Source organism: Mirounga leonina, unplaced genomic scaffold (assembly GCF_011800145.1).
Source record: "Mirounga leonina isolate KUSES-001 unplaced genomic scaffold, KU_Mleo_1.0 Mir_125, whole genome shotgun sequence".
Taxonomy (NCBI): Eukaryota; Metazoa; Chordata; class Mammalia; order Carnivora; family Phocidae; genus Mirounga; species Mirounga leonina.
In genome coordinates this window covers 63,637,892-63,662,833 of record NW_023270305.1, presented here as the reverse complement: position 1 = coordinate 63,662,833, position 24,942 = coordinate 63,637,892, and the positions used below count along the sequence as shown (strand labels likewise).

At 38.6% G+C, this 24,942-nt stretch overlaps 1 protein-coding gene across 5 annotated transcripts in view; it reads left to right on the top strand.

Moving 5' to 3' along the window:
- The window catches only part of PPP1R21 (protein phosphatase 1 regulatory subunit 21), an 81,132-nt gene that overhangs the window by 39,535 nt on the left and 16,655 nt on the right, over positions 1–24,942 (top strand). For 4 of the 5 annotated variants that reach the window (XM_035001606.1, XM_035001607.1, XM_035001604.1 and 1 more), the window contains 9 exons: positions 1,122–1,174; positions 1,667–1,816; positions 5,513–5,614; positions 5,707–5,795; positions 8,157–8,293; positions 12,809–12,901; positions 17,587–17,714; positions 19,985–20,137; positions 24,503–24,595. In XM_035001606.1, coding sequence (XP_034857497.1) covers positions 1,122–1,174; positions 1,667–1,816; positions 5,513–5,614; positions 5,707–5,795; positions 8,157–8,293; positions 12,809–12,901; positions 17,587–17,714; positions 19,985–20,137; positions 24,503–24,595 — 998 coding nt within the window. The remainder of the gene's footprint in view (positions 1–1,121; positions 1,175–1,666; positions 1,817–5,512; positions 5,615–5,706; positions 5,796–8,156; positions 8,294–12,808; positions 12,902–17,586; positions 17,715–19,984; positions 20,138–24,502; positions 24,596–24,942) is intronic. The other variant, XM_035001608.1, reaches the window with a different exon arrangement.

Genomic DNA, 24,942 nt, shown 5'->3' with positions numbered 1-24,942 from the left:
GCCACCCTATCCGTGGGGCAGGGGAGGAGAGGAAGAATGATGTTAGGGGCTTAAAATGGAAAAGGTTTGGAGCAGATGCCTTGGGAAGTGACACAGCAGTGAAGTCATGGATTGTGGAGTAGCCTTGAAATCCCCTGAAGTTTGGTAAAATTAGGTTGTCACGGACCCTGATGATCTTTTGTGTTAGCAAGAGCATTGTGGGAAACGATGGACCGGGCTGGGAGGGATAACAAGCAAGGCCCAGAGAGGACTGATAGGAAAGTAGACCGACTGTGGATGGGAGACCAAGCCCTTGGTAGAAATGGGGCCATAAGAGAGAACTGGGTGAGAGCGGCATATGGACTTTTAGAGTCAGATTTTGGCACCAGGTCTTTCCGACTGAGGACCAGGCAGAGGAGGGGCGGTTTGAGTGGCTGAAGGGGTGTGCAGAGATTAATAGAGATGGAGGAGGGAACTGAAGTGTGAGGCCAAGTGTCGGGAAGCTATCAGAGGTTCGGATGGAGTCTGGGGTAGAGAGGAGGACTGTGAGAAAATAAGGAAGCCAACCCAGAAGAGTTAGGATCGAGTCATTGGGATCAGCAGTGGCAGGCATTGGTAGGCTGTCAAATATCATAGTGTCATGAAAACCGTGGTATTTTTGGATGATTGGTATGGCAGCTGTGTGCGGGGTTATTTTAGAAGGGAGCATGACTGAACATGGCAAGATCGTCATGGGCCTTTCTAAGTAATCTTGATAGGCCTCAAGTTTTTTGAAATGATTTCTTAGAAATAGAAAGTCGGGGTTTGTTTGTTTATCCTAAAGTTAAAAAAATTTGGGGGCCCCTGGCTGGCTCAGTGGGTAGAGCATGCGACTCTTGCTCTCTGGGCCGTGAGTTCAAGCCCCACGTCGGGCACGGAGCCTACTTAAAAAAAAAAAAATTAAAAATTGGAAGTATTACTTTATCTGAGAAACAACTGATTCTATATAAATTCCACTATTCTCTTATACTATGATTGTGGCTTTGATCATTTAAAATTTTTACGTAAAGCTGATTTTGCTGCAGAGCATTCATTATTTTTCAGTTATGCTGTTTTCTTATAAACGTAAAATGACTTAATATGCATCCATTTTTGTTTTGTAGAATATAGTCAGTATAACGCTCTGAACGTTCCACTCCACAATAGGAGACATCAGGTAATGATGATGTTTTTATTTTCAGCGATGTGTATGTCAAACTTTCCAGAAACAAGAATTTATTGTTTGGGCCTCTGTTTAATGCACTCAACTGTTGTGTTTAACTTTGGCTTTACTTTCTCATACATTTTTTTAAAAAATTGCATAACTTGCTATTTATTGAATTCATAAGTAATACAGATTTTTGCTCTCATCTGATACCATTAGAACTGAATTACGGGATGCACTTACTTTGTGAGCCATACCTTTCTTCTAGGTTGGTGGGCCTCACACTTACACAGTCTAGGTTAAGTGAAGGAGGTCTGTTTGCCAAAACTGGTGGCTTTCTCATTTACTTAGATGGGAATATTAAAATCCAAGTGGGAGCAAATGAATTTAAAGTCAGGATTAGTTATACTAGAATTTAAATGTTTTCTCTAAAAGCAGACTTTAACTAAAGTTGCCTAAGAATAGTAATTGGATAGCTGACTTTCTATACTTTTCATTTAAAAGCTGAAGATGCGGGACATTGCTGGGCAGGCCCTGGCTTTTGTTCAAGACCTGGTGACGGCTCTTCTGAACTTTCACACCTATACAGAACAGAGGATTCAGATTTTTCCTATTGATTCTGCCATTGACACTATATCTCCGTTGAATCAGAAGGTAAATTTAACTCAGGATACCTGTTCTTTGCCCAGAACAAGTAGGAAGACATGTTCTTTCTTTTCGGACCACTACTGTGCATCAGCCAAGTGCTGTGGGGGACATGGAAGAAAACTAGAATTCACAGTCTTCAACCTTAAGATAAAATGTGGCAAACATGGACATTCTTAAGAAATTAAATACCGGGGAAGTGTGGGTGGTGAGGCCAGTAAGGGATGTGAGGTCATCAAGGAGGGGAGATTGCTGTTGCTGGTAGTGTTTGGGATCTTTGAAAAATGAGCAAGATTTGAAGAAGAGGAGAGAAATAGGACAGGTGTTTTTTCATCCAGAAGAGGGCAAGACCTGAGCAAAGTCACTCAGTAGGAAGGCATAAGGAAATGAGTGGAGGAAGGGGGAGTGGGGAGGGAGCAGGGAGCAAACTGTTTTGGCAAGAGTGTGAAGTCTTCGAAGTGGAGGAATGAGAGGTCAGATTGCAAAGGAAAAAACATGGTTCCAGACTCTGGAAAGCCCCTGGGGTCAGGCCAAAGCCCCAACTCTCTTGCTTTGTATGTAGGATGGGGGCCTAGTTTTTTTTTTCCAGACTCTGGAAAGCCCCTGGGGTCAGGCCAAAGCCCCAACTCTCTTGCTTTGTATGTAGGATGGGGGCCTTTTGTAGTTTTTTTTTTTTTTTAAATATTTTATTTATATGACAGAGAGAGAGATAGTGAGAGCAGGAACACAAGCAGGGGGAGTGGGAGAGGGAGAAGCAGGCTTCCCGCAGCACAGGGGGCCCGATGTGGGACTCGATCTCGGAACTCCGGGATCATGACCTGAGCTGAAGGCAGACGCTTAACGACTGAGCCACCCAGGCGCCCCCTTTTGTAGTTTTTTGACCAGGGTGTGACATAATCAAAAGTGCCATTTTATTGTTGGAAAAGTCAATTTCCTGGCATTTTTCTCTCTCCCTGTTTGTACTCACTGAATAACTTTTGTCACTGGGTATGTTTAAAAGCAAAAAAAAAAAAAAAAAAATGTGTGTGTGGTAGAGTTGACCTTTCCTGCTGGGGTATGGAGTGGGAGTGAAACTGCTTCTCTGGTTGAGCTTTGGGGCATTTTCAGGGTGTGTGAAGTTTAAATAAGGAATAAGAAGAGGGTTGGCTGTCATTCCCTTCAGTCCATGTGCTTTTTTGGGGCCTGGCAAATTTTGCTCCTTTCTTTCCTTTTTTCTCCCCAGCTTGTTCTAAAAAAGGATTTAAAGTAGCTTGCAAGACCACATTGAACTGAAAAGAAAAAAATAATGAGTGTATTAGTTCTGTATTGCCGTGTAATAGATTATACCAAAATGTAATCGTTTAAAACAACAGACATTTATTATCTCACACAATCTCTGTGGGTCAAGAATTCAGGAGAAAAGTATCATGATCTTTCATAAGCTTTTAGTCAAGAGTTGGCTGAGGCTGCATTCATTTAAAGACTTGACCCGGGTAGGGCATCTTCTTCCCAGGTGGCTCACTCACACGGCTGGTCAGTTGGCTGGAAGCCTTGGTTTCTCATTGAGGAACCTTCTCTATGGGGCTGCTGGAGTGTCCTCAAGACATAGCGGTTAACTTCCCCTAGAACGAGTGATCCAGGAGAGCAAAGTGGAAGCCACAATGCCTATTGTGACTTAGCCTGGGTACTGAGTACCATTCCTGCTACCATCTTATATTGGCCACACAGACCAGCCCTGAAACAGTGTGCAAGGGTACTCCACAAAGCCAAGAACAGCCAAGGCAGGGGTCATTGGGGCCATCTTGCAGGCTGGCTCCCACATGGAAGAAATTGAGGGATCTTGCTGTCAGTGTGTGCTCTAAGTGCCCCATAATGTGGCATTCTGAAACAGTTCTGCCACTCCTCCTACTTAGCTGATTTTTCTTCCCAGCTGGTTTGTGAGTATCATGCAGTGTTTCCAGGGTTTGACTAGTGTTTATGTCCATGTATCCTGTAAGTACCTTGTAGTATAGCAAAAGCTATACTCTGGAGTCAGACTACTGGGGTCCAACCACTTTCTGTGTCCCCTTGGGCAATTTATTTAACCTCTCTGTGCTTCAGTTTCCTGATATTTAGAATGGAGGTTAGAGTACATACCTCACAGGTATATATGTTTGAGGATTAAGTAGATAATACATGTGAAGTTCTAATAGTGCCTGGCACATAGTAAGCACTCAATAAAGGTTAGTTCTTATTATCATTATACCTTACACATAGGAAGCCCTGAGGAAGTGCTTGATTTTCATCAGTTTTGATCGGACTCCACGAATCTATTGAAGTTCATAAACAATTAAACTTTGGGCCTTTGAAATGCTTTTTAATTTCACTGTGGGAAAAAGCTTTCAGATGACTTGGGTAGGGAAAAGAGTACTGCAGCGTTTTAATGTAAAAGTTATATTTTCTTTTATACTTCCTATAATATCAAAAAATATATTTTACTCAATACTTTGTCCCTTTTTTGGAATTTTATTTTAGCTTGTTGCCAAATTATGCCCACACAGTGAGAATCAAATATGTTAATCTTATCTGAAACACTTCATCACTTTGAAGAATTCATGTATTTATCTTAATATTTTACCTTTGGCCTATGAAAGGTTCTATGTGGTTTTTCTAATAAGTCTTATTATTGAATAAGGCTGTATTATTCTGAGAGTCAGAAACCACTTGTTAAAAGATGACCAGAATGTTTAGACTTGTTCATAGAATCATAAAGTAGCATTTATGATTGAAGCCAAGAGAGATCAAGTGAGTTGCCTAGGGCCAAATATCTATAGTTTATAGTATGGCCAGTTGAATCACATTTCTGCATAATGAGATATTACATTTCTATACTGAGAAATCAAAATTTGAGCCATTATACAGTACTTTGATAATTGAGATATTTCATAAGTGAAAATTAACTTTTTGCTTCTAAATTGTCTAAACACCTATAGGATTTTTTTTTTCTGAATTTATTCTTCATACTGAATTAGTTCTTTATAAATACTAAGGTATCAGTGAAAGTTACAAAAGTTTTTTACATCCTCATTTTGGTGATACTTATATTCCTGGAATTTGTTAACCCTGAACATTGTACACAGTAAAAATAAGAAGCTGTCCTCAGTAGACTTGCTTTTTTAAAATGAGGCACATAACATAAAAATCTTTCATAGTTTTTATTTTTTCCTTTCTTTTTTTCTTTCTTTCTTTCTTTTTCTTTCCTTCCTTCCTTCCTTCCTTCCTTCCTTCCTTCCTTCCTTCCTTCCTTCCTTCCTTCCTTCCTTCCTTCCCTTCCTTCTTTCCTTTCCTTTCCTTTCCTTTCCTTTCCTTTCCTTTCCTTTCCTTTCCTTCTTTTCTTTTCTTTTCTTTTCTTTTTCTTTTTTTAAACTGAGACCTCTCTAGAGAAGCTGGTGTTTGGGGAAGGCCTGTTGGTGTGGGTTGTAATGCAGTGTCCTCTCTGAGTGTCCTTCTCGTTGTTAATGATGTCACCCCTCTTCAAGTTCCTCCTTTTGGAATGAGATGGGGACTTGGGGATTGTATTTGGAACTGTTAGAGGTGATCATCTCTGTTTTGTAAACGCCAGACTTTTTTCCTAGAAAAAGTTTCCAGAAGAATTTAGGTTTATAACTCAGTGAGTCCATTTACAAATCTATTGATACTTGTTATTTTCCAGTGATGTAACTCACAGTTCTTTCCCTCCTAATGTAGTTCTCACAATACCTTCATGAAAATGCATCCTACGTCCGCCCTCTTGAGGAAGGAATGCTTCATTTATTTGAAAGTATTACTGAGGATACTGTGACTGTCCTGGTAATTTTCTTCTATGTTTTACAAATTCTGGAAGTGGAAGCTCCTCTTTGTCAAATAACACTATTAACCATGAAATTATTTTTCTTTTCCAGGAGACAACTGTGAAATTGAAAACTTTCTCAGAGCATTTAACCTCTTACATATGTTTTCTAAGGAAGATTCTTCCTTATCAGTTAAAAAGGTACTTACCCTTGAGGCCAAGGAGCTTGGGGAGTTGTGGGGTGTCCCCTGACCTGTGCTGGACTTGAACTAGCGACATGTGACCCTTGTGAGCTGCCTGATCTTTCTGCACCACAACCAATTTGGACTTCTATGAAAAAGGAAAATAATGGCTTGAGCAGCATAAACTTATATTTAAGAAAATTGAATTGTAGTGCACCAGTTAGGGTTTTTTGAGTAGTTCTATAGCGTGGTTACTGCTATAACCACATAATGCTGTGAGTCAGTATTTTCAGTGATTGAATCACACATTTATTGAAAGAAATCTTTCAGTTTTATCCTTTTTGCTGTAAACATTTAGATGGAGGTTATAATGATTATTAGGTTTCTTTGAAGTGGTATTTTCTTGTTTTTATTGTTGGTGGTTTATTTAAGTTATAAACTAAAAACTTTATCTGCCCCAGCCCTCATAGAAGATATCATTTAGTAACCTTAAATATTCTTTGTTATGTATTTCTGGATGGGAAAGAGAAAATAATCCATATAACTGGAAATTTGATAATTGATTTTATGTTTTGATACTTTTGGCCTAAAATTACCATGACCCCTAATTCGTCTAAATCTTTTCATCCTAAGATTTAGCCTTAAAAAAAAAAAGCAAAGAATAATACAACTGGAACATAAGAGAAATAAGAACATGTATGTATTATAATATATTGCAAGATAAGATTTAGAAAATATGTAGATGAGTAACTCATAGATACTGAAAATATGCAAGTAATTATGGTTCATAAATCCTTATAAAACCAAAGTAGTAGGTTTTATCTTTTCAAAAATGTAAACTTTTGTTATTTAAAAAATTTAATATGTGTTAAAAGCCATTTTATTTCCTAATTCTAACCAGACAAGGTATTTCAGTAACCAAATTTTCTGATTTGTGGATATGACAGAATTTTAGGAATCAGGGAATTAGGACTTAAACTAATAATTATGAATTATAGTTTCATTCAGATTCTTACATCTTATGGTTGTTCAATGTAAAAATTTTTGAAAATTGACTTTAGAAGTTTAAATAACACTAAATTGAATATATTTTATTGATTTGGCTTATGTTTAAGAGGACTCTATTTGAGAACCATTGCAAAGGAAGCATTTACTACTTGAAACGGTTATGCATTTTTATTTTACCTTAATTTATTTTTTCACTATTAAGTTTTTAGAAACATTGGGTAAGTCTTGATCCTAGATTCCTATTCTTGGAATGTTTTGTCCCCTACCTCATTATGTATTTATGTTTTTAGGCAACTTGTCATCATTGGTTTAAAAACCACTGTAATTGACAAGATGACATATTTTTTAGTAATAAATGGGCTTAGTATTGAATGAAGCTGTCTGGTACAAAGTAGAGAAAGAGAAGGAAAGGGATATGATTATCATTTCTGTGTTAATAATTTTCTTGGCTTTATATAAAAAGCATTTTGCTTGATTACTGGCACATTTTTAATAAACACTGTTGAGAGTCCATGTGTTTTTTTTAACCATATAATTGTTTTCCCAAGTAACCATTTAAAATAGAAAATGATACAATGTATTATATGAATGTTAGCCATTGATTTTTAGATTTGTGTATATAGATTCTTTTTTCAATCTGTTTGGCTTTTACAAAGACATATAGGTTTCTTTAGGAATTCAATGTATGAAATATTTTTCTCCACAAAAATAGTTTTTTTTATGTTTTTCTTTTTTTGTTTTTTCCTTTCTTTTTTTTTAAAGCAAGCTCTATGGGGCGCTTGGGTGGCTCAGTCAGTTAAGCGTCTGCCTTCTGCTTGGGTCATGATCCCAAGACCCTGGGATCGAGCCCCGCATCGGGCTCCCTGCTTGGTGGGGAGCCTGCCTCTCCCTCTGCCTCTGCCTGGCGCTCCGCCTGCTTGTGCTCTCTCTCTGTGTCCAATAAATAAATAAAATCTTAAAAAAAAAATAATTAAGCTCTATGCCCAGTGTGGGGCTTGAACTCATGACCCTGAGATCAAGAGTGCTACGCTCTATTGACTGAGCCAGCCAGGCAGTACTCCTCAAAATTTTCTTTTCCCCTCAAAGTATTTTTAAGAGAAATAATTTTGTGCTGCTCTTAGGATGGAAAGACAAAGGGCATCTGCTTTTTTTTGTTTTTTGTTTTTTCTGTTTAGTCCTCTGTTAGTCGTTTGCAGCAAACAGGCGTGTGTATTGTGGTCTAGAAAATGGAACCTTATAAATGAGATCATTTTTTTTTTTCCCCCTTGGAAAGTTTCTCTTTGGTTATAGTTGTTTGAGAATTCAGATGATTTATTATAGCTATTTGAAAATCGTTAGGATGCTCACTTTTGAAAAATCTGCTCATTCCTAGTTTAGAAGAAGAATGTGGATCTTCTCTTTGCACATCTGCATTGAGAGCCAGGAATCTAGAGCTGTCTCAGGACATGAAAAAGATGACAGCTGTGTTTGAGAAGCTGCAGACTTACATCGGTCTTCTCGCCTTGCCAAGTAAGTTTCTTGGTTGCTCATGGATCAGCTTGAAGAACTTAGAGTATAAGAAGCTGGAGAAAGCAGATGTTTAGCTTGTTTGAATAGGAAGAGTATAGGAATCTGGAGTCAGAAAAACTTGAATTCAAATCCTCCAGCCCCTTACACATTTATGATCTTGGGCAAATCACTTTACTTCTCTGTACCTGTTTTCCCATTTATAAAATGGAGGTAAAGTGATTATTAAGTTAAATTAAGAATGTACAATATTAGGCATTGAAGACATGCATTAAATATTAATTTCCTTTCTCTCCATCTTCTTTTTTAAATGGAGAGGGGCAAAGCATAAGAATTTGTAACAACTTTCCAACAAGTAGCATAGGGGAGGGAGGTTTGGAAGGAAAAATGTCATTTGTTTCCCTTTGGTCTAACTTGAAGAGAGTATTTCCAGGTAATTGAATGGATCTCAGTTTAAATGATGTTTTGAGAATGCTGTGATTTTCGGGTACTGTGATTTGTTTTTTTTGTAACAGCTTTAATGCGATATAATTTATATACCATATAATCTACCCATTTAAAGTATAATGTTCAGTGGTTTTTAGTATATTCACAGGTATGTGCACCATCACACATCAAAGTTAATTTTAAAATATTTTCATCACCTTAAGAAGAAATCCTGTATACTTTAGCTATCACCTCATTCCCCTGTTCCATGCCTCCCTGGCACTAAGCAAGTACTGATATACTTTCTGTCTATAGATTTGCCTATTCTGAACATTTTGTATAAATGGAATCATATAATATGTAGTCTTTTGTGACTGCTTTTTTTCACTCAGCATGATGTTCTCAAGATTCATCCATTCCTTTTTATTGCAGAATAATATCTCATTACATATCCCACCACATTTTATTTACCCATTAGTTGATGGACAGTTTGTGTTGTTTCCACCTTTTGGCTATTATGAATAATGGTGCTATAGATATTTGTGAACAAGTGTTTGAGTGGGCATAGCCTTCATTTCTCTTGGGTGTATACCTAGGGGTGGAATTGCTGGGTCATATGGTAACTATGTTTAACTGTTGGCAGAACTGCCATACTGTTTTCTAAGGTGGCTTCCAACCAGCAGAGTATGAGCGTTCTGATTTCTCCACATCCTCACCTGCACTTGTTATTATCTGACTTTTTGATTTTAGCCATCCTAGTGTTATCATCTGACTTTCTGAAGTGGTATATCATTGCAGTTTTGATTTGTATTTGCCTAATGTCTAATGATGTCAAGCATCTTTTCATGTCCTTATTGGCCATTTGTATATCTTCTTTGGAAATAGGTTCATTCAGATCCTTTCTCTATTTTTCAGTTTGGTTGTCTTTTTATTATTGAGTTTTAAGTGTTCTTTATACATTCTAGATCAAATCCCTTTTTGGATATGTGATTGACAATATTTTCTTAAATTTTGTGGGTTATCTTTTCACTTTTTTGATGGTATCTGTTGAAGCACGAAAGTTTTTTATTTTGATGAAGTCCAATTTATCTTTATTTTATTGCTCGTGCTTTTGGTATCATATCTAAGAATCTGTTGTCAAATGTGAGGTCATAAAAATTATCCCCTATGTTTTCTTCTAAGAGTTTTATAGTTTTAGCTCTTAGTTGTCTTTGATCCATTCTGAGTTAATTTTTGTATCTGGTGTGAGGTAAGGCTCCAACTTCCTTTTTTGCATGTGTTTATCCAGTTGTCTCAGCACCATTTATTGAAAAGACTTCTTTTGCTATTGAATGGCCTTGGCACACTTGTTAAGAATCAGTTGATCATAGATGTATGGATTTATTTCTAGACTCTCAGATTTATTCCAGTGATCTATGTATCTATCCTGTGCCAATACTATACTGTCTTGATGACTGTTATTTTGTAGTTAGTTTTGAGATCAGGAAGTGAAAGTTCTCCTACTTTGTTCTTCATTTTCAAGATTGTTTGGCCGTTCTTGTTCTCTCACAATTCCATATGAATTTTAGAATCAGCTGGTTAGTTTCTACAAAGAAGTCAGCTGGGATTCTGACAGTGATTGTATTGAATCTGTAGATCAGTTTGGGGAGTTTTGTGGGTTGAACTGTGTCTCCCTAAAAGATATGTGAAATTCTACCCCAGCACTGATGTATGTAACTTTATTTGGAAATAGGATCTCTGCAGATGTAGTCAAGATAAGATGGGGTTCTACTAGTTTAGGGAGAGCCCTGTCAGTCCAATGACTACCATCCTTGTAAGGAGAGATTTGGAGACAGAGACACAAGAGAGACTCAGGGAGGCCATATGAAGACAGAGGCAAGGATTGGAATTAATCCTGCCATAAGCCAAGGAACGTGTGGGGCCAACAGAAGCTGGGAGAGGCAGAGGAAGTGTGGCCCTGTCAGCACTTGGCTTCCAGAACTGTGAGAGAACTATCTTCTGTTGTTTTAAACCACCCCCTTTGTGGTACTTTGTTACAGCAGGCCTGGCAAACTAATGTGGGAGTATTGCCATCTTAATGATGTTAAAGTTTTCTGGCTCATGAACATGGTGTATTTTTCCATCTAGGTAGACCTTGTTTAATTTTATTTTGTAGTTTTTCGGAGTAAGCACCCTGATGTTGTTTCTCAGGGGGTTCAGCCTTGGGCATGCACACAGTTGCCCTGGGGTGACAGTGGTTTTGTCAGGGCCCTTTCCCTGTTTTGTTTCTTGATCTTACCAAGGATAAGCTCCACTGATTGCTGGCTGACTGCCATCTTGTTTTTAACAATGCCTTTGGGGCATAAATTGCTCCACAGATGACCCCCTTGAATTTGGGCTTCTTTATGGGTATAGTTTTTGAGATCAGTGTTTGAGGTTTGTTATGACCCCAGGAGGGCCTTCTTAGCTGTTTTTCTTCTCCGCTCTGGTCAACCAGCCAGCCTACAGTTTAACTTATATCTTTTATGAATCTACCAATTTCCTGTTAACTGCTTTCACCACAAGCTCCATTATTTTTGAGAGTGCCTTTAGACTTGAACTTCTCCATACTCTGTTGAGAATGAAATTAATTCCTTTGGGAACAGGTTCAGAGTTTTCTGTTTTAAGGCCTGTGCCTCCCTTGGACTAAATCTCTGAGCCATAGTTCTGGTCCTGGAGATGGGGACAGTGATGCACTTCTCAGAGTAACACTCTTGCTTTAGTGGCTGAGCGCTGGGGGAGGAGGCAGGGGCTGGGGGGGTGGAGGGGTAGGGCCACAGCCTCCGGTCTCCTTGGCTTGCCTTTTTCAGTGTGAGCTGGGGCAAGGCTATGTATGGAGAACCCCAGTGTACTCAGCGGTACTGTGCTCAGGGTAGAACCTCCATCCCCCGAGTTGGGGCTGGGTGGGAGAACTCCCACCTCTTAGTCATACTCACCCCGAACTTAGCTTTAGCAACAGGTAGGTGGGGACAAGGGTGAAATGCAGCCCTCCAGCTGGCAGTTAGAGGAGAATTATATTCTTGGCCTCACCAGTCTGGAGTGGGATTTGTAGCTCACTGAGCTGGTGAGGGGAGGGTGGGAATGGGTCTTTGTTCAAATACCACAGATTCTGGCTGTTCTTACTGAGTTGTTAAAGATTTTTTTCTTTTTTCCCCCCCTTTGTTTTTAAAAGATTTTCTTGAGTAAATGTTTCTTCATTTGCTGTATGCACTTAGGATCATTTCCAGAGTCTTATTAAATGGTTGTTTTTTGTTTGTTTGTTTTTATTAACATATAATGTATTATTTGTTTCAGGGGTATAGGTCTGTGATTCATCAGTCTTACACAATTCACAGTGCTCACCATAGCACATACCCTCCCCAGTGTCCATCACCCAGCCACCCCATCCCTCCAACCCCCCTCCACTATAGTTTTCAGGGGCACCCAGTGGCTCATTCGGTTAAGCGTCTGCCTTCGGTTCTGGTCATGATCTCAGGGTCCTGGGATCAAACCCCATGTCGGGCTCTCTGCTCAGTGGGAGTCTGCTTCTTCCTATGTACTCCCCCACTTCTCTGCCCCTCTCATATTCTTTCTCTCTCTCTCTCAAATAAAATCTTTTAAAAATAAAATAATTTTCACCAGTTTTTTGGGGGGAGTGGATCTGTGGAGCTGCTCATGCTGTCATGTCAGAAGTGGAACTCTGAATAATGGTGTTTTTAGTGAGGTTCAACAAATAATGTGTTGGGAAAGAAGAAATTGAGAAATGTGTTCTGTAATAACAAGGTGGAAATTCACGAACTTTTATTTCAAAAAGAATCATAAAATATGTAATCCTACCTAACAATTTAATTTTGATTCTTAACCATTAAAAATGTTTGTGGATGTGGATCATGCAGATCAGTTGGATATGTCTATATTTATCACTGTTATATCTGAATGTGTCTGCAAAGATGTCAGGAGCCATAATTTCCAGCATATCACAGGCAGAATTTATTCTCTCTCTTCCCAAAAGTGGAGGAAGAAGGTGGGCTGTCAGTTTTTCAGGCGAAGAAGTCTTCTGGGGAAATGCTTAGGCTGGTGATTTTGGTTTCCTAGGTACAGAGCCAGATGGACTCCTTCGGACAAACTACGGTTCTGTCTTAACAAACGTTGGTGCTGCTCTGCATGGATTTCATGATGTCATGAAAGGTGAGGCTTGAGAAGGACATAAAGAAGCCGAAAACCTTCATCTTACTTTCTCAGATCTGCCCGAATGAGATTTAAACAAATACTGCCAAGGCTAATAGACCTCAGAGAAAAGCTTAGTAGCATTTGGCTTCTGTTGAAGTGCACAGCTCACTGCCGTCTGCTTTTTCCATCTGCTTCATTTCTGAAGGTAAACAAAGTGCCGAAGAGAAACCCTTGTGCACAGTACTTTAGCCAGAAATGCACTGCACTGATTTAAGGCAGGTGTGTGCATTTTATCAAGTCAGGCATGCTATTCAGAGGCATTTAGCAAAATACTTCGCACTTGTTAGAGCCCAACCAAGCATGAAGGAGTTGAGGAAACCAGGGTTTAAAGTTCCAAGAAAGAATGTACTAACTTTCCACTCCTGTGCATTTTTATGTTTAAAGTGCCCATTTTAAGTCCTGTTTTGTTCAGGGGAACCTTGAGAAGTGCAGGTCTGGTTTTAAACTCTGGTCAGTGTTTAATTGCTATGGACTAAGAATATAGTCAGTTGAAGGACATTTCATATGCTTCTTAGCTAACTGTGATTCTGAGTTAACTTTTTAATCTATAGGTCTGCATGGCTTCTAGGTTTTTCTCTTCCTTTCTTTTCCTTTTGAAGGCAGTTGGGGCAGGGGGAGGGGGAAAGGGCAGAAGCAGTTATCAGAAATAGCCCAGATTAATAATAGCCTAGATTATTCGTTGTGGTGTGGAGGTAACAATTAGGGACCAGTTACTAGTTTCACAGAAAATAATTTTAAAAACTAACGAGTGTTGGAAAGCATGTACAAGATGTGTATATTCAGGCCCTTCTGTAGATTGGCATGTAACCTATGGCACTGGGAATCATTCATAGTTAGTGCCAGTAGTCTCACCTAGCACCACCTTACCATTCAGTGTGGAGAATGGGCCTTTTTGTGGCTTTTCTTCAATAATAAGGAATTTAAAAAATTGTTGTACTTCTGGAGCTAGCCCTGGCTGCAGGAATCACAGCTTGAATAGACAGTCTTCGTGGCAGGTGACAATAGTTAGCCCCAAACCAGCAGAACTAGTCTGGTGTGTGGAGAACCCAAGGGCCTGGTGCCTATTTCCCAAGCAGCTTTTGGTTTGGGGAGTTCAGATCTAGCTGTGGTCCTTTCTTCCAGAACTTTAGTTAACCTAGAACTGGGCCATTGAAACCATAGGTAGCTCTGTTGCCACATTTTTTTTTTTTTTGGTTTTATTTTCTAAATTTTGCTATGCTGACATAATGATTTCTTCTTGCTAGTGGTTTCTCTCACATTCCTCTAAAGAAGGGGCTAGAGCGGTGGAGGGTAGCTGTCCAATGAGAAGGGTTTTAAACCTTCCTTTACATTAAAAAAAATCTTGATTTTATTTATATTTCTATTTTAATTTATCTACAATTTTATACAGATGCTTTTTTTTTAAGATTTTTTTTTTTAAGTAATCTCTGTACCCAACATAGGGCTCAAACCTACAACCCTGAGATCAAGAGTCGCACACTCCACCAACTGAGCCAACTAGGCACCCCCCATACAGATGCTTTTATTCAAATATTACATAAGATTAAGAAGACACCAAGCCGTCCAAATCAAAGAATGTTACTGTTGTTATTTGAGGCATGAGCTGATGGAACTTATGGGAGGATCAGTCACCGTCCCCTCCCCCCAGCCCCCTTAGTGCGTCCACTTGTTTCTGTCCTTGAAAATACAATGTAAAGAGAGAATATTGGGAAACATGAAGGGTGATTGGCAAGATTATGGGGTCCTGTTGCTAGTTTTACAGTTCAAATTTGTCTTCTTACCTAGCTTGGAAGACTGCTGTGTATCTCTCGGAGACTCAGAGTGAATATCAACTGGCATTAACAGAAGAAGCTTTGTGTTTCAGAGAACTCTCAAACCTCTTCCCTTGCTACTTTGCCCTGAATAATTGCTTGATCTGAGCTAGGAGGCAGGCAGGCAGGTGTCAGTGTAAAAAGAGAGCTAGAGGGCGCCTGGGTGGCTCAGCTGGTTAAGCGACTGCCTTTGGCTCAGGTCATGATCCTGGAGTCCCGGGATCGAGTCCCGCATCGGGCTCCCTGCTCTGCAGGGAGCCTGCTTCTCCCTCTGACCCTCCCCCCTCTCATGTGCTCTCTGTCTCTCTCATTCTCCCTGTCTCAGATAAATAAATAAAATCTTTAAAAAAAAAAAAAAAAAAAAGCTAGAGATTTATAAACATGTCAATCTTACATGGATTCAAAATTGGAATGAATTAATCTTTTAACAAGGGAATTCTGAGAATTGTTGATTTTTAATCTCAGGTCTAAAGCAGATAGACCATAGGAAACATAAAAAGAAATCTCGGGGTGCCTGGGTGGCTCAGTTGGTTAAGCATCTGCCTTCGACTCAGGTCATGATCCCAGGGTCCTGGGATCGAGCCCCACATCAGGCTCCCTGCTTCCTGGGGAGCCTGCTTCTCCCTCTCCCTGCCGCTCCCCCTGCTTGTGCTCTCTCTCTCCGTCAACTGAATAAATAAAAACTTAAAAAAAAAAAAAAAGAAAAAGAAGTCTCTGGCATAGGTCACATGGTTTCTTTGTTCTTCTTGGATTTAAAATTTAGTGTCAAGGAACACCCTAAATAATTGAAATCTTTGGACTCAATAAAGAGTGATCAATTGGATCAGGAGAATTCTTAGTCAAACTACAGTGGTGCTGTTTCAGTGGGAACCATGTCAGCGTTCAAAGTACTGTATGACTTTCCTAAGTATCTCAGTCATCTACCAGTCACCTAAGATTACCTGCCAACCAAGTTGTATTAAGATTTGTGCACTTCCAGTAAAATGGTGACTACAACTTTCTGTGGTGTGTAGAAAGAAAATGTCTCTGTTGGGGCTAGCAGTTCAGTATATAAAAATGTTCAGTGGGGCGCCTGGGTGGTTCAGCCGGTTAAGCGGATGACTCTTGATTTCGGCTCAGCTTCTAATCTCAAGGTCCTGGGATTAAGGCCCTTGTTGAGCTCTGTGCTCAGTGGGGAGTCTGCTTGAGTATTCTCTCTCTCCCTCTCACCTGCTCTCCCTCTCTCTCTCTAAAATAAATAATCTTTAAAAAAAAATGTTCAGTGTTCCAATTGAATTTTTATTCAGTTGGATATCGTAGGAATATATAGAGGATAATCATTTATTTTTAAAAGTATAAACATAATAGTAATGTACCAGTTAATTGGCTCCTTTGCTGTGACAGGTGTACCATAGTAATGTAAGGTGTTAACGGTAGGGAACGCTGGCTAAAGGGTATACAGAAAGTCTCTGTCACTTCTCTGTGAATCTAAAACTATCTTAAATTACAGTTTACAAATTTATGTCTATTAAATATATAAGTAAAACAATTCCCCAGTTTTAAAATTTTATAATTTTTTGTTTTTAAAAGATTTTATTTATTTGACAGAGAGAGAGAGAGCGAGAGCAGGAACAGAAGCAGGGGGAGTGGGAGAGGGAGAAGCAGGCTTCCCGTGGAGCAGGGAGCCCGATGCGGGACTCGATCCCAGGACCCTGGGACCATGACCTGAGCCGAAGGCAGACGCTTAACGACTGAGCCACCCAGGCGCCCCCCCAGTGTTAAAATTTTAGTAAAAATAATTTTATTCATAAAACAGTGGTTTTTGTGTTAACATATCATGATCATATCAGGTTAAATCTCAAATGCCATTTCTTTCTAACTAGTCTTATTTCTTTTTAATTATCCAGTCAGAAATCAGCTAGATTCCTTGGTTCTGAATGCAATTCTCGGCATACACACCTGTTATAAAAATTAATTTTCATATTTTGTGATTTATTTTTAGCTTTGTTGATAATGATAATTCATGCTGTTGTACCTGAAGTATTCTAAAAAATTCAGAGGAGAATGAATTGTGAACACTTTATTATTTAAAAATACCATTACCCTTCCTCGTAAATCAGAGTTGTCTTAAGAATTCTCCCATTATCCTTATTTTTGGGACAAAATCATTCTTTCTCAGAGACCCAGAAAACGCCAAGCTTAGTTGTTTGGCCAGTTTCACCTACTGCAATTTCTTCTAACGCTTTTATGTCTAAGTCTGTGTCCTGTGCTTTGCTAAGCGCAGGCTTTGTTGTACTACTCTGGGACTGGGGGCGGTGGCCTGGGAAGCCAGACACAGGGCCCTTCAGTCCTGGCTGGCTGTGCAGACCCTTGCTGGTGTCAGTGTCAGGGTGTGTGCCCGCAAACTGGCTGCGGGCCAGTAAGGATTGCGGGCCATTGTGCCTCTGTGGGTCGCTCTGTTCCCGCCTCACAGTTAGCTTAGAGGAGGACTAGATAAATTCTCATCTGTGCCTTCCCAGACTATGAAAACAGCGTTATTAACTGGCAAGTAACTGCTCAGGGTCATTTACCCAGCCCGAGAAGAAGGGCAAACGCTCAGATGAGGGATAATCAGAGCCACAGGCTGGTGGCTGTAATAGAGACACAGACCCTCACTTGTCTCTAGTCTTTCCACATGGATTTGTGACCTAATTGATATTCAGGACAATCCTGATAGAGTTGGGACCTTTTTTGTTGTTGTTGTTGTTCAGATTCACTGTGTAATTCTCTAAGAGTAGATATGAGAAGTTAATGGGCTGGTTGTGTGCAACTTGTATATGGATAGTAAGAGTTTTCATTTGATTGCTTTTATAGATATTTCTAAACATTACAATCAGAAAGCTACAATAGAGCATGAACTTCCAACAGCAACACAGAAGCTCATTACGACTAATGACTGTATCCTGTCATCAGTAGCAGCATTAACAAATGGAGCAGGAAAGGTAAGTTTTCTCGGTTTATAGTGACATGAACTTTAATTCTTAAGTAAGCTCTTTTAAAAGGGTTTTTGGAATATCAGGCCTTTTTGTAAAATAAAGTTGTCTCCCTTTTCCTTCTCCCTACACAATATTTAAAGCAATATGGGAGTGACTTATTAGCATTTGTAATGAGTCGCTTGCTCACAGTTTAGTTTTTAGGGAGATATTTGATGATCAGTATACATCTTTGTACATATCAAATGTCTGCTTTATAGAAATTGGGAACTTCTATAAAAAGAAAAAAGAACCAATAAAACCTTTGTTAATATTTTGGGGTTTTTTCTCTCCTAGTTTTTTGTCACAGTGCTGCTTCTGTGATTTTATTTCCTAACAAGTGCTTTTAAGGTGACTTTAACATGTGTCTTTTCATTGAACCATTAATATTAGATAATGATTATTTGGCTCATTAAGCACTTAATTATTATTATAAACTGACCAAAATGCACTTTCTCTAAAAATTCTCTCTTGGATATTCTGATTTCAGCAGTTGTCACATTCTCAGTACAGCTTTGCTGATTCAGATTTCTCTGAGAACTACCCATATATGTGTAACTGGAAGGACTGTATTCAGAGCTGTCTTAGCCCATTTATTTCGGTTGATGCATCCTAATTTCTCAAGGAAATTTCTCTATCTGTGTTTTATATACCATTATTTTTCTGACAGGTTGCCTCTTACAGAAACATATTTTTTCAGGTAATTAAGTTAATCAGAAGTGATCACAGATCATTTTATATATTCAGTGACACTTTGCTAGCGCTTGGGGCCATCATTAAAAGGTGTTATCTTTAGGTTCTGTCAGCTCACAGGTCTATGCCTACAGGGTTCTCCAGCGAGAAGACCATCCCTATTGCCCCCTTTTGAACACTTGCATCTACAGGCATGCTGTAGCTTTCTGAAGATAATTCTAACTTTGATTCAATTACAAAAAATTCTGGAAAAAGAGAACATTGGCATTTTAGAGGAGTCTCTGCATTTTTCAACTTTTATGAAAACTCTGAAATATTAAATACCTGGATCCTTCACAGCTAATTTTAGATTTGCTTTACCTGAAACTTTAAAATGTTGTCTCAAGGACAGGTCTACGATCTTTATTCTGAATTTTTTGTGAATGGTTTTTAACTGAAATAAATATCTGAACTAATGTTAGTTGGTGGCAGCTTAATACTTAGCTAATGTGATTCGATCAAACTAAATTTTATAGTTTGTAATTTTTAGAAGCCCAGTGAGAAAATGTAATATATGCCTATTGAAGAACATGTAGAAAATGTAGAAATATTAGAAAGAGGAAAGAAAATAAACCTCACCGTATACTGCAGTGACCCAAACGCAAACCGTCCATGTCGTTTACAAGGAATATAAGACTCAGGATTTTTAGAATCCTTTATTTTCTTGAATACTACCTACTATAGAATTTCTTTTGATACAGTAAAATGATGAAAAATAAAACCTTTCAGACCATTAGTGATTCATTGCTTACTTTTTGAGGAGTTTCTCAAAAAGTAAGCAAAGTTTCTTGCCAAGGTGTAGGATATTTTGTTCTATAAGTCACTTCTTATTTATCAAAACAGGGTATTCTTTAATGTAGCCAACACTTTTTAATTTTTCTGGCTAATAACCTTCTCAGACATTTTTATTTATATCACCATTTCATACAGCACTGTAGATTCAAAGTCATGGTTCAGTCATGGATCTTCATGGCTGCCTACACAGATTTAACTCATGTTAAATCTGTTAATGACAGGGTCTACTAAATTGCTAGTCTTTATTATACGTGTAATTCACACATTAAGTTTAAATAGAGTGAACATATTCCAAGATGCCATGTCATGTCTCATGTTGGAATTTGAAGCATTCAAAGTTAAAATACAAATAGAATGTATAAATCCAAACATAGATATTTTGAGAGTAGTGGCAGAAATTAATGAGGTAAATAGCTCATGGACATCGTCTGCAGAATAAACCAGAATTAGTCTTGGTTTTCAGGAAGAACAGAAGTTGTTTACCTTAAGACCTATCAGAAGTCTGGTCTCAATCTTTCTCCTGGTATTGTCTTTTTATTACAAATCATTGCCCTAGGTATTCTCCTCAAATAAATAAATGTGGGCTTTGGGGCAGGTGTTGAAATTTCATTTCCATACTCAGCACCTTTAGCTCTGGTCCGAAAACTATTAGGCATATATGTTAGATATATTATTGGAAAACAAAATCTGTCTTCTTGTCACACTTGATTTAGATCGCATCTTTCTTCAGCAACAACGTGGACTACTTCATTGCTTCTCTGAGCTACGGGCCTAAAGCAGCGAGTGACTTCATTAGTCCTCGTTCAGCTGAATGCATGCTGCAGTACAAGAAAAAAGCTGCTGCCTACATGAAGGCTCTGAGAAAGGTTTGTTAACTGCTGTTGAATTTACATCAGGGGAAAATCAGGAATCATTCCAGAGAATGGCGAGAGTCTGCACAGTTCATATCGTTTAGATTTTACACAACTGGGGGGCACGGGTGGTTGGTGGGTACTGGGGGAGGTCTTCAGGAAGGAGAAGGTGACAGAGACCCAAACCTCAATTAACATGTGATCTGTGCATAGACCATGTTGGACTCATGTCCCCAAGTGCCTGGTAGGAGTGTCTAGAATGAGGCAGCCAGGCAGCCAGTTAGTATCCAACTTCAGAAGTCTCAAACTTGTAGAAACAAAAAAATGGAAATACATCTCTAATTCTTTCCCGAATATAAGAAAACAAGGTCATTGCAAAAAGAAATCAGAAGGCACCTGATGTGATGAACACTAGGTGTTTTATGCAACTGATAAATTATTGAACACTACATCTGAAACTACTGATGTGCTGTGTGTTGGCTAATTGAATGTGGATAAATAAATAAAAGAAATCAGAAGATAAAGCAGTACATGAAGAAGAAAATTATAATTGCACCAAATCCCACCACCCAGAGGTAGCTACCATTAACTTTTATTAGAGTATATCTGTATCCAGAAAAATTGTAGTACATGTGTGCTGCACATGCACAAGGAAACACACATGTCTATGTTATAAAAAGCAAAGTATATCTGAATACATACGGTTTTACTTACTTACTTATTTTAAAAATTTTCTTTATTTGAGAGGAGAGAGAGAGTGCACGAGCAGGGGGCAGGGCCAGAGGGGGAAGGAGAGGGAGAAGCAGGCTCCCCGCTGAGCAGGGAGTATGATATGGGACTTGATCCCAGGACCCTGGGATCATGGCCTGAGCCGAAGGCAGACCCTTAACCAGTTGAGCCACCCGGCTGCCCCCATACGCTGTTTAGAATCTGTTTTTTTCCTCATAGTGAATTGGAGATATAAAAATTGTGATTTTTATATATCAAATAATATATGTCTGTAAATATAAATTGTTACAGTATTTCATTCTGTAAATGTGTCATAATTTAACCAGTCCATTGCTTGTGGATATTTAGGTTGTGTTCTATTTTTCACTGTTACATGCAGAGCTACAGTAGATATACTTGGACCTGCAACTTTGTGCATTTGTTTTTTACCTTTTCCCCTTATTTTTTAAAACTTCTGGTTACACATAATGTATAATAAACACATTCTTATATTACATTACAGGTAAAGTACAGTCCTTAATTTCACTTTCTTTCCAGAGGTGACTATAGTAATTAGTTTGATGTGTAACCTTCCAAAATCTTGGAGCATTTACATGCATCTATATAAACTTATAGACAATATACAATAAATAGAATTTTCTTTCTTTTTTTTAACCTAAATGCATGTTTCATTGTGCCACATGATTTTTTCATTTAGAATATTTTAGGGGTGCTTGGCTGGCTCATTTGGAAGAGAATTCAACTTTTGATCTCTGGGTCATGAGTTTGAGCCCTACATTGTGTGTAGAGATTACTAAAAAAAATTACAATGTTTTAGATGTATAGAATTGCTGAATCACTATGTTGTACACTTGAAACTAACATTGTCAGGTTATACTTTAAAAAAATGAAAAAAAATGTTTTAGAAATCTGTATCATTACATATGGTGGCTACTATATTCCTTTTAAATACAGCATAGAATTCTATAATATGAATGTTCTGTGGCTCATTTAGGTATTCCCTGTTGGTGGGCATTTAAGTTCATTCCAGTTTTTTACTGTTATGATAATACTGCAGTGGATAACTTTGTAAATGCCTCAGGTACATGTATGGAATATTGAGTAGTAGAATGTTCTAGATCGTGTGGTTTGCACATTTTAGATTTTAATATTTATTGCAAATTGCCCTTAAGAGTAGCTGTACTGGGGCGCCTGGGTGGCTCAGTCGTTAAGCATCTGCCTTTGGCTCAGGTCATCATCCCAGAGTCCTGGGATCGAGCCCCGCATCGGGCTCCCTGCTCGGCGGGAAGCCTGCTTCTCCCTCTCCCACTCCCCTTGCTTGTGTTCCTTCTCTCGCTATCTCTCTGTCAAATAAATAAATCTTTAAAAAAAATAAAAATAAAAGAGTAGCTGTACTGTTCTACCCTTCTAGCACTGTATAAGGCTACCTATGTCCCTATATTTGTCTAATTAATTTAATTATGTGTTTAAGATTAATTTCCCAAAATGGAATTGCTGGTTCAAAGTGTGTGACTCTTTCACATTTTGGCACATTTCTTCCAGATTGCACTTAAGAAGGTTACCTATTTATAATTTACCAGCAGTAGAAGTATAAATTTAACCCATGAATTTAATATTTATCCATCTCAGAGACAAGAGGTTTCTTACTATTATTTTAATTTGCAGTTCTTTGCTTATTGAAGTGGAACGTCCTTTCATAAAGTTATCGTTTGTATTCATTCTGTCAGTTCTCTGTTCACTGTTGACCTATTTTTAGATAGATGTTCCTAATTAGGGTTGAAAGAGCTCCCTATTATACTAAGAATTTTATTTTATTTTTTAGTTTTTTTTACAATAAAAATGTTAATCCTGTGTCTGTGTTGGAAGTATTTTCCCCCCAGTTTGCTCTAGTATTTTTTTCAAAATAGAAGTTTTAATTTTTATATCATTAAACCAGTCTTCATGGTGGTGATTCTCAGCCAGGGGTACTTTTCAAGATTACAGAAATTTTCACCTACATTTTCTTCCATTATTTTCATGGTCTCAGTTTTTAAATTCAAGTCTTTAATCCATCTTGGATTCATTCTGATGTAGATGTGAAACAGGGAATCTAAGTAGTTATTTTTCTAAATTATTAACTGGTTGTCCTTATAGCGTTTATCTGATAATCTGTCCTTTCTCCATTGACTTAAAAAAATGCACCATTTATCACATAATACATTTTTTGTCTCTACATTTGTCTGTTTCTAGATCTTCTGTTGTCTTCCTTTGTCTGTTTTTTTGGTTTGTTTTGAAAAGTTTTATTGGGGATTTAATTGGCATACAAGAACTGCATATATTTGAAGTATACAATTTGATAGGTTTTGGCATATGTCTGCACCCTTGAAATCATGGTCAAGACAATGCCCCTTAGTAATCTTTTTTTTTTTTTTTAAGATTTTATTTATTTATTTATTTGACAGAGAGAGAGAGAGAGCACAAGCAGGGGGGAGTGGCAGGCAGAGGCAGAGGGAGAAGCAGGCTCCCCGCAGAGCAGGGAACCCAATGTGGGACCTGATCCAAGGACCCCGGGATCATGTCCTGAGCTGAAGGCAGACGCTGAATCGACTGAGCCACCCAGGTGCCAGCCCCTTAGTAATTTTTACTCCTGCCTCTCTGCCCCCATCTCCTGACAATCTGCTTTTTTTTTTTTTTAAATTGAGATGTAAGTGACGTATATTACATAGTTCCAGGTGTACAACATAGTTATTTAACATTTATATACATTATAAAGTGATCACCAAGATAGGTCTAGCTACCATTTGTCACCATACAAAGTTGTTACTTATTATTTATATTCCTTGCGTTGTGTGTTTGTATCCCTGTGCCTTATTTATTTTATAACTGGAAGTTTGCACCTTTTAATCCCCTGTCCCTATTTTGCCCATCTTTCCACTCCCCTTCCACCCAGCAACCATCTGATTGTTCTCTGTATCTGAGTCTGTTTCTGTTTTTTGTTTTGTTTTGTTGTTTAGATTTCACATAGAAGTGAAATCATATGGTATTCGGTACAAGTCCCTATGGCTTTAGTTAGTGTAGATTATAACTGGAATGACAAGTCCCTCTTCATTATTTTTCTTTAAAAAAGTTCCTTGTCGGGGCGCCTGGGTGGCTCAGTTGTTAAGCGTCTGCCTTCGGCTCAGGTCATGATCCCAGAGTCCTGGGATCGAGCCCCACATCGGGCTCCCTGCTCAGCAGGGAGCCTGCTTCTCCCTCTCCCACTCCCCTTACTTGTGTTCCCTCTCTCACTGTGTCTCTCTCTGTCAAATAAGTAAAATCTTTAAAAAAAAAAAAAAAAGTTCCTTGTCTGGGATACCTGGGGGGGCTCAGTCAGTTAAGTGGCTGCCTTCGGCCCGGGTCATGATCCCAGGATCCTGGGATCGAGTCCCACATCGGGCTCCTTGTTCAGCAGGGAGCCTGCTTCTCCCTCTGTCTCCCTCTGCTTGTGCTCTCTCTGTCAAATAAATAAAATCTAAAAAAAAAAAATTCCTTGTCACATTAGTAAATGAAGTAGTGTATGTTGGTGTGTATCTGAATTTATTATTGAACCCCACTTAGGATTCTTATTTGTGTAGGTAGGATCAGGGAATGATATGAACTTTTTCTTGAATTCTTATGATGCTTTTTCCATAGCCCCTTGTGGAGTCTGTGCCTTACGAAGAAGCACTGGCAAACCGCCGGGTCCTTCTTAGCTCTACGGAAAGTCGAGAAGGCCTTGCCCAACAGGTATGGTGCCTGGCAAATCATGCTACTTGTTAAAAGAGCATAAATGTTAAATCCCCTGGAAAAGGCTTTTAACACAGAACAATTTAAAAGGTTATATAAGTAAACATGTAAAATTAGTGGTTTAACACATGCTAAAAAGCACCATAAGCATAATTCACTGAAGAATGTTTGTTGATACTCTAAATAAGTCATCTTGATTCAGTTGGTGGTATAACTGCCACTAAAGTAATATCAACACACTTGGGACACGGTGATTCTTTTTTTCTCTAGGCACTAGATTTAGATGTCGGGAATAATAAGGCAAAAAAGGGGGAGGAGCTAGAGACTCCGTTATTTTTATTTCTTAA